We start from the raw sequence: 11,248 nt of genomic DNA on the forward strand, positions 1-11,248 counted from the left end.
AAATGGTAATGACTGGAGATTCCCGAGAGCTCAATATTGGGGGCGGAGTCAGAACAGGAAGTCTTAACTAATAGCAGCAGAGCAGGAAGTCTGTTATTTGGGAATCTTCTCCATTGTTTACAGGGTTGTTATGTCCAAGGCTAAAAATATTGAAAATGTTTTATTTTAATTATTCATTAGTGATCATTTTTTGCATTCCTATAAAATAACCTGTGATCTGCAGAGTCAGGATTCAAGTTAATGGAAGAAAGTACCTTACGATCAGCGGCACCTCCTCTCCCTGCAACTACGGAAGGGGAATCAGTGGAGCAAGGTGAGCAGAAGATTTGTCTAAAATATATTTCATTCTCAAATGATCACATTTTGGGGGCTTTAAATTAAGAGTTTTTCTAACCCCAGGAGACCCATGTCTGAGGAAAATATCTTCGATGAAAAGGTCTATGTATAATATAACACTACCCTATATGTACAAGAATATAACTACTATAATACTGCCCCCTATGTACAGGAATATAACTACTATAATACTGCCCCCTATGTACAAGAATATAACTACTATAATACTCCCCCTATGTACAAGAATATAACTACTATAATACTGCCCCCTATGTACAAGAATATAACTACTATAATACTGCCCCCTATGTACAGGAATATAACTACTATAATACTGCCCCCTATGTATAAGAATATAACTACTATAATACTGCCCCCTATGTACAAGAATATAACTACTATAATACTGCCCCCTATATACAAGAATATAACTACTATAATACTGCCCCCTATGTACAAGAATATAACTACTATAATACTGCCCCCTATGTACAAGAATATAACTACTATAATACTGCCTCCTATGTACAAGAATATAACTACTATAATAATGCCCCCTATGTACAAGAATATAACTACTATAATACTGTCCCCTATGTACAGGAATATAACTACTATAATACTGCCCTCTATGTACAAGTATATAACTACTATAATAGTGCCCCCTATGTACAGGAATATAACTACTATAATACTGCCCCCTATGTACAAGAATATAACTACTATAATACTGCCCCCTATGTACAAGAATATAACTACTATAATACTGCCCCCTATGTACAAGAATATAACTACTATAATACTGCCCCCTATGTACAAGAATATAACTACTATAATACTGCCTCCTATGTACAGGAATATAACTACTATAATACTGCCCCCTATGTACAAGAATTTAACTACTATAATACTGCCCCCTATGTACAAGAATATAACTACTATAATACTGCCCCCTATGTACAAGAATATAACTACTATAATACTGCCTCCTATGTACAGGAATATAACTACTATAATACTGCCCCCTATGTACAAGAATATAACTACTATAATACTGCCCCCTATGTACAAGAATATAACTACTATAATAGTGCCCCCTATGTACAGGAATATAACTACTATAATACTGCCCCCTATGTACAAGAATATAACTACTATAATACTGCCCCCTATGTACAAGAATATAACTACTATAATACTGCCCCCTATGTACAAGAATATAACTACTATAATACTGCCCCCTATGTACAAGAATTTAACTACTATAATACTGCCCCCTATGTACAAGAATATAACTACTATAATACTGCCCCCTATGTACAAGAATATAACTACTATAATACTGCCCCCTATGTACAAGAATATAACTACTATAATACTGCCCCCTATGTACAAGAATATAACTACTATAATACTGCCCCCTATGTACAGGAATATAACTTCTATAATACTGCCTCCTATATACAAGAATATAACTACTATAATACTGCCCCCTATGTACAAGAATATAACTACTATAATACTGCCTCCTATGTACAGGAATATAACTACTATAATACTGCCCCCTATGTACAAGAATTTAACTACTATAATACTGCCCCCTATGTACAAGAATATAACTACTATAATACTGCCCCCTATGTACAAGAATATAACTACTATAATACTGCCCCCTATGTACAGGAATATAACTTCTATAATACTGCCTCCTATATACAAGAATATAACTACTATAATACTGCCCCCTATGTACAAGAATATAACTACTATAATACTGCCCCCTATGTACAGGAATATAACTACTGTAATACTGCCCCCTATGTACAAGAATATAACTACTATAATACTGCCCCCTATGTACAAGAATATAACTACTATAATACTGCCCCCTATGTACAAGAATATAACTACTATAATACTGCCCCCTATGTACAGGAATATAACTACTATAATACTGCCCCCTATGTACAAGAATATAACTACTATAATACTGCCTACTATGTACAGGAATATAACTACTATAATACTGCCCCCTATGTACAAGAATATAACTACTATAATACTGCCCCCTATGTACAGGAATATAACTACTATAATACTGCCCCCTATGTACAAGAATATAACTACTATAATACTGCGCCCTATGTACAAGAATATAACTACTATAATACTGCGCCCTATGTACAAGAATATAACTACTATAATACTGCCCCCTATGTACAGGAATATAACTACTATAATACTGCCCCCTATGTACAAGAATATAACTACTATAATACTGCCCCCTATGTACAAGAATATAACTACTATAATACTGCCCCCTATGTACAAGAATATAACTACTATAATACTGCCCCCTATGTACAAGAATATAACTACTATAATACTGCCCCCTATGTACAAGAATATAACTACTATAATACTGCCCCTATGTACAAGAATATAACTACTATAATACTGCCCCCTATGTACAAGAATATAACTACTATAATACTGCCCCCTATGTACAAGAATATAACTACTATAATACTGCCCCCTATGTACAAGAATATAACTACTATAATACTGCCCCCTATGTACAAGAATATAACTACTATAATACTGCCCCCTATGTACAAGAATATAACTACTATAATACTGCCCCCTATGTACAAGAATATAACTACTATAATACTGCCCCCTATGTACAAGAATATAACTACTATAATACTGCCCCCTATGTACAGGAATATAACTACTATAATACTGCCCCCTATGTACAAGAATATAACTACTATAATACTGCCCCCTATGTACAAGAATATAACTACTATAATACTGCCCCCTATGTACAAGAATATAACTACTATAATACTGCCCCCTATGTACAGGAATATAACTACTATAATACTGCCCCCTATGTACAAGAATATAACTACTATAATACTGCCCCCTATGTACAAGAATATAACTACTATAATACTGCCCCCTATGTACAAGAATATAACTACTATAATACTGCCCCCTATGTACAAGAATATAACTACTATAATACTGCCCCCTATGTACAAGAATATAACTACTATAATACTGCCCCCTATGTACAAGAATATAACTACTATAATACTGCCCCCTATGTACAAGAATATAACTACTATAATACTGCCCCCTATGTACAGGAATATAACTACTATAATACTGCCCCCTATGTACAAGAATATAACTACTATAATACTGCCCCCTATGTACAAGAATATAACTACTATAATACTGCCCCCTATGTACAAGAATATAACTACTATAATACTGCCCCTATGTACAAGAATATAACTACTAAAATACTGCCCCCTATGTACAAGAATATAACTACTATAATACTGCCCCCTATGTACAAGAATATAACTACTATAATACTGCCCCCTATGTACAAGAATATAACTACTATAATACTGCCCCCTATGTACAAGAATATAACTACTATAATACTGCCCCCTATGTACCAGAATATAACTACTATAATACTGCCCCCTATGTACCAGAATATAACTACTATAATACTGCCCCCTATGTACAAGAATATAACTACTATAATACTGCCACCTGTGTACAGGAATATAACTACTATAATACTGCCCCTGTGTACAAGAATATAACTACTATAATACTGCCCCCTATGTACAAGAATATAGCTACTATAATACTGCCCCCTAAGTACAAGAATATAACTACTATAATACTGCCCCCTATGTACAAGAATATAACTACTATAATACTGCCCCCTATGTACAGGAATATAACTACTATAATACTGCCCCCTATGTACAGGAATATAACTACTATAATACTGCCCCCTATGTACAGGAATATAACTACTATAATACTGCCCCCTATGTACAGGAATATAACTACTATAATACTGTCCCTATGTACAGGAATATAACTACTATAATACTGCCCCCTATGTACAGGAATATAACTACTATAATACTGCCCCCTATGTACAGGAATATAACTACTATAATACTGCCCCCTATGTACAAGAATATAACTACTATAATACTGCCCCTATGTACAAGAATATAACTACTAAAATACTGCCCCCTATGTACAAGAATATAACTACTATAATACTGCCCCCTATGTACAAGAATATAACTACTATAATACTGCCCACTATGTACAAGAATATAACTACTATAATACTGCCCCCTATGTACCAGAATATAACTACTATAATACTGCCCCCTATGTACCAGAATATAACTACTATAATACTGCCCCCTATGTACAAGAATATAACTACTATAATACTGCCACCTGTGTACAGGAATATAACTACTATAATACTGCCCCTGTGTACAAGAATATAACTACTATAATACTGCCCCCTATGTACAAGAATATAGCTACTATAATACTGCCCCCTAAGTACAAGAATATAACTACTATAATACTGCCCCCTATGTACAAGAATATAACTACTATAATACTGCCCCCTATGTACAGGAATATAACTACTATAATACTGCCCCCTATGTACAGGAATATAACTACTATAATACTGCCCCCTATGTACAGGAATATAACTACTATAATACTGCCCCCTATGTACAGGAATATAACTACTATAATACTGCCCCCTATGTACAAGAATATAACTACTATAATACTGCCCCCTATGTACAAGAATATAACTACTATAATACTGCCCCCTATGTACAGGAATATAACTACTATAATACTGCCCCCTATGTACAAGAATATAACTACTATAATACTGCCCCCTATGTACAGGAATATAACTACTATAATACTGCCCCCTATGTACAGGAATATAACTACTATAATACTGCTCCCTATGTACAGGAATATAACTACTATAATACTGCCCCCTATGTACAAGAATATAACTACTATAATACTGCCCCCTATGTACAGGAATATAACTACTATAATACTGCTCCCTATGTACAGGAATATAACTACTATAATACAGCCCCCTATGTACAAGAATATAACTACTATAATACTGCCCCCTATGTACAGGAATATAACTACTATAATACTGCCCCCTATGTACAAGAATATAACTACTATAATACTGTCCCCTATGTACTAGAATATAACTACTATAATACTGCCCCCTATGTACAAGAATATAACTACTATAATACTGCCCCCTATGTACAGGAATATAACTACTATAATACTGCCCCCTATGTACAAGAATATAACTACTATAATACTGCCCCCTATGTACAGTAATAGAACTACTATAATACTGCCCCCTATGTACAAGAATATAACTACTATAATACTGTTGTCAGTTAGCAGCAGTTATACACTTTGCAGCACAGGGCAGTCTAGTGCATATTCCTCAGTGATATGATCTGTCCAGAGGGGAGGACAGGGCAGCAGTGAGTGAAGGTGACTGAAGGACACGAGGAGACTCCATCCCTGGCAGATAATTAGTTTGTGTCTGGGAATCTCTCTGAGACTCGGCCGGGTGCAGTAATTGGGCTCTTAATTGCTGTAAAGATATAAACGCTGTAGAACGAGCCTCGGCCTGGAAATGAGATGAAGCGGGAGGCTCAGAGTCATCCCAGAGACTTCCGGAGGTCTCACAGGTCTATTGGAAGTGACAGGGAATGGTATGAAGCCGCCAGACTGGAGGACAGATGAGATACATCGCACCATCTCCAGGGATACAATGTATCCGCACAATGACAATGCCTGGAAGTCCAGGATTTTATCAGGTCACAGCGTCGCCCTCAGCAGTGCAGAGGACTCCCACAGGACCTTATAATCTGCTAGAAAAGAGAGAACAATGGCAGAAGCCTCGGGAAAGCCTGCGTCAGGCACAGGAGGACGTGAAGAGGTTAATTTAAAGGTCCTGTACAGGGGTAATCTATAGGTGTTTGTTACTAGTTCTTCGGGTATATGGCGACAATCTTTTTAATTTCGGCTATATACAGTCAACACTAGAGGGAGCTGAAAGTTTGAATAGTGGGGTCCGAATACTAAGACCCCATTAAACACAGGCCCAGGTTCCTGCAAGAGCAACACAAGGAACCACCTCAAGATCTGGCGACGTAAACTCCAGACGGTAGACTTCCCTTAAAGGGAACCTGTCACCAGGAGACCCATTTTTAGCACTCCTCCAGTCCCCACAGAGCATAGTACATACACTGCCAAAGTGTTTTTGTATAAAAAAATTGGTTTTACAGAAAAAAAGATATGTTATATTGTACCTTTCATTAGCATCTGCTGTTGGCAGTTGCCAAATGGGAGGGACTGGAAAGGAGCAGTCCCCCCCCCACCCTTGGGGAACAGCTCCTCCATGTGACCTTTTCAAATATATGAAAACACCCATCACTTGGCTTAGCGACACCCCCTGCTCCTCTACAGCCAATCCCGAGTGTGGGGAGTTCTGTGGGGCCCCCCCAGAAGCTCTGGGCCTCGGGCACTTGCCCCTTTATGTCCAGTGCCATTGCCGGCTCTGGTAAGTAACCCCAGCATCTTACAGCTACAGACAGTTCCCAGCGCGGCCATAGTGTTCATACATGTCCATGCAATGAGGTGGTGAATGTTACCAGCACCCAAGGGCACCAGGTCAAAAATCCAAAGCTCCGGTTAGGAATACCGGTGCTAGGAGATCCAATAAAATTAACCCTTGTTTTTTACTTGTGTTCTTTTAGTTTAGACAGAAGGAAATATAGGAAATGCCTGAATTATTTGTTTTCTTCATCTTAGTCTGTGACAGATTCCACTTCCAACGAGTACAGGAAGACGGGAACGTGATGAGTGACCTGCCGCTGCTCGGAGAGATGCTGTACTGCCTGACCGGCCGATGCCCGGAGGAGTATGAGTCATACGGCTGCTACTGTGGTCAGGAGGGGACTGGGAACCCCAAAGATGTCATGGACAGGTAGGACCCCGGCACCCAGGACCCCCCCCCTCTACACCTACAAAACTGTAAGATATACAGGGGTCCACCTGGTGTAACCCCGGCTTTTGTAGTGGACTCCTGGTGGAATATTGACTGTGAGGACAGGATACAAACACAATGTGAATTCCTTATTGCACATTGTGTCCCTGTAGCCATACGGCTATAACACATGTCCAATTTGTACCTGCCCTGTTCAGATAGCAGCTATATACACATCAAGACTCTGTCCCACTTTAAACGGCTATATCCCCTGAACTGTGGCACCTACAAACACAATTCTGATGTCATATGAAAGAGGAGAATGTTACAGTGAGATTTTTAAATACTGATCTCAATTCCAACTGTAAATGTATCTCTGGTTCTGTTTTTTCTGTAAACACAATCCTGATATGGTATTAACCCCTTCACAAGAGTTGCTGAGCCTTCTTCATTCAGTGGTGGGGTTTGCCGCATATCGCCAATACCACCGCGAAGTATTAACCCTTTTAATACAGTAGTGGGAGAAATGATCAGTCTAAAGTACCCTAGAGCAGTGGTGGCGAACCTATGGCACGGGTGCCAGAGGTGGCACTCAGAGCCCTCTCTATGGGCACACTTGCCATCACCCCAGGGCAGAGTTTGCCAGACAGGACTCAAGGCCTCTTGCAGCCCAGGACCCTAGAAGGACGCTACAATAATAATCCAAACTTCTTCTCCTTCTTTCTACTGTATTGGTGTCCTCAGGTGCCTATACAATTTAAACCTGTGACAGAGCAGGGAGTAATAAGTTACTGCTTAAATTGTCGCATTGGTACTTTGCGAAAAATATGTGGGTTTTGGTTGTAGTTTGGGCACTCAGTGTCAAAAAGGTTTGCCATCACTGCACTAGAGGGTCTAAAAATCAGTTAAAAACCAAAATGTTATTTTAAAAAAAAAAATTATAAAAATCCCACTAAAAATGAAAATCACCCCCTTTGCCCTAGAATTGATGTAAAACGTAATAAAAAGTAACAAATCACAAACATGTTAGGTATCTCCGTGTCTCAAAGTGTCTGATGTATCAAAATCTAAAAATGGTTATCCCTGGCCGTGGATCCCATAATGGAAAATAGCTGCCAAATATCCGAAATGCTCCTTGTACACCATGTTACATGACATGTATAAGTTATTATGATGATGAGGTGCATCACACTGTACATTGTGACCCCACACGGTTCTGCTCTGTTCTCACCATCAGCTGCTGCTTCTCCCATCAATGCTGCATCGAGCACCTGAAGAAATTAGGCTGCGCCCCAGACAGCAACATCAGGTCAGAGGTCGTGTGCGTGGAACACAAGCCGACATGTAAGCAACATTTTCTATACATTAACTCTTTGCTTTTTGTTAAAGGGATACTATGAGTATAAATGATAGACCAAGTCAAGCCAAGTGCATTAACACCTCATGGGCGTGGTATATGAAACATTGTGTCAAAAAGACACGTTAGGCTCCACCCCTGAGGACCTGCACTTGGAGTAACACAGTATCTGTTTTGTTCCAACTCACTTTTTTTAAGCTAAAACCTTGTGTAGTGTAACATAGGTTTGTGGTTTTAGGGTACAAGGATTATACATAGAGAGAATGGATTCTTAAGGGGACCTCTCATAATTTACCTTTTTTGCGATGGTGTTGATCGGAGACCCAAAATCTTTCCTTGTGCTAAAGCAAATGCTACTTAAACGGAGACACCCTCTACTGGACATGTGCAACTTTCTGTCCAATCATATCATAAATGGTCAATCCATAGCTTTTTTTATTGGCTAAAAAGTTGTACAACTCCTAGACAGGCTTCTAATCTATTTGTAAGCCAAGGTTGTATCGGACGGAATTGGATCTACCATTCAGAATATGAAGGTCTGCTATGTCCTGATAAATATATTGTATATGTCCCCCTTACATATACAGACAGTTGTGTACTACTCAATTTCCCAAAAGGGATCAATAAAGTTATAGTGTATTGTATTTACAGCAGTGACAGCCTCCCTTCGTTGAAGGGGTTTTCCTCACTTATGTAGGGTGAATCTCCTAACAACAGAATGTGGACCCTCATCGATCAGGAGAATAGGGGATCACAAGTCCCATATGAATGGAGGGCAACTATTTCATCTCGGAGAAGGGAATGGAGCGCTGGCTGAGCATCGAGGCCACTAGTCTATTAAAATAGGGCACCCAGGAAAAAACTTTTTTCACTGGGGGAATCAACGGTCTGGACCTCAGTGATGATTAGTGAGGTTTTCCCCTCTTATAGGTGTCATTTGTAGGAAAACCCCTTTAAAACCTGTTTCATCCCACCGGGGCCAATGGGAGGGGTGGGGGGCTGTACAGTAGATGTGACCATGACCTGCACTCATGTATGTCTGTCCTCTCTGATACAGGTGTTGGATGGAGCATTTGTGACAAGTTGGTTTGTGCCTGTGACAAAGCGGCCGCTGAATGTATGGCGGCAGCACCGGTCAATGCTACCATGAGATCGCTGAACAGGAGGCAGTGCCAGGGGGCGCCACTACCATGCAGGAACCCTGGCATTGAGGAGAAGCCAGAACGGGCTATGGGACAATCACAGTCCGACAGCTCCAGTTCCAGCTCAGAAGACAGCAGCGAGGAGCGCAGTCCCATGCGGGATATAGTGAGAGCCGATCAGTCCGGATCACTGGTGCCAAGAGGAGGGAGGAGGAAACGCTCCATACTTTTTGGAAACTAGTGCGGGAAACATGAACGACGCATGTGTTATTATGGGGTATTCCCATCTGGGGCATTTATGGCAAATTCAATTACAGGACCTGCATCTATGAGCTGTGGTTGAGGAGGTGGTGGCTGGGCACACGTGGCACTATGCCTCGTCTCTATGGCTCTAAGCAACTTGCTTTAAGCCAATACTTCATAGTCCCATAAAAGTCGGGTCTTCCTTGATACTGGAACCAATCCAATCCATAATTGTCCTAAATGGGAACACTATTAAAGGGGAATTCTATCATCATTTGTCATCTGATGTCATAGAAAGACACTGGTGAGGGGTTGCCAGATAGAGGAGATTTTACTCTGCATAACATGGGGGTAAGCAGTTGATGTTCCTCTGCTTTATAGTCTTGGTTGCCCCAGTTCACATACGCACATTGAGCTCATCCTCCGATAAGGTCACTAACATGATGCAGACTTCCCCTTTAAGTAACATTGTAAGAAATGTAACAAGTTACAGGTTCTTTGTTCCGATGTCCTGATGATAACACTTCCTGAGCTCTCTGTTCACACATTGATGGGAGACATTGATGTGGATAGTGATTTTAACCATCATGATGACTACATATATGGGGAATGGATGTCGTTTATGGGATGAGCCCCTTTAATATAAAGAAATCCTGTGTCACACCATATGTAGAGCATAAAAAGGGAATATACGGAGGGACCACTATTAGATGTAAAATTGCAAATTTCTCTTCTCTTAATTTGGCTGAAACCTCTGGTCAAGGCTTTTTAATAGGTTGGACATTGACTCGCAGAGTAACTACTGATACAAACCTCCCATCATTTGCAATTCCATTCCATGAGGACACGACCATCAATAGTCATTCCTAACCAACCCCTTTAACTGTACATCCGTTTTTACAAGCACAGAATTTAGTAATTTCTTTGGGAAAACATTTTTCAATGAATTTTTGAAAAGAAAAGTGGATGTGATTTATTGGGGTGTCGCATTAACCCCGTGTGACGGCGCACCTCAGCAGTGATGGGCTCCGCAGGGGCGGGACTTTTGAATGAAGGGTGGATGCTAATGCATTGACCGCTAGCTGCCAGGGGCTTGATCGTTTATATAATTGATACGAGTTAGAAAATTATTCTTTCCTTTTGACGATTAGTGATCATGTGACTGTGGATTTGTTATGTAAATTACCTATACTGTACCTGGCCTGATGGTCATGTGATGTAACATGTATGAGAAACATATATAAAAAGTCAGTTTTATGAATA

General features: G+C 39.5%; 1 protein-coding gene across 2 annotated transcripts in view; it reads left to right on the top strand.

Moving 5' to 3' along the window:
- Positions 1-11,248, top strand: part of OC90 (otoconin 90) — a 49,444-nt gene extending 38,196 nt beyond the window's left edge. For both annotated transcript variants that reach the window (XM_072151173.1, XM_072151172.1), the window contains exons 16-19: positions 224-313; positions 7,069-7,243; positions 8,481-8,587; positions 9,658-11,248. In XM_072151173.1, the coding sequence (XP_072007274.1) occupies positions 224-313; positions 7,069-7,243; positions 8,481-8,587; positions 9,658-9,983 (698 nt within the window). In that variant the 3' untranslated portion in view covers positions 9,984-11,248. The remainder of the gene's footprint in view (positions 1-223; positions 314-7,068; positions 7,244-8,480; positions 8,588-9,657) is intronic.

Source organism: Engystomops pustulosus, chromosome 5, assembly GCF_040894005.1.
Source record: "Engystomops pustulosus chromosome 5, aEngPut4.maternal, whole genome shotgun sequence".
Taxonomy (NCBI): domain Eukaryota; kingdom Metazoa; phylum Chordata; class Amphibia; order Anura; family Leptodactylidae; genus Engystomops; species Engystomops pustulosus.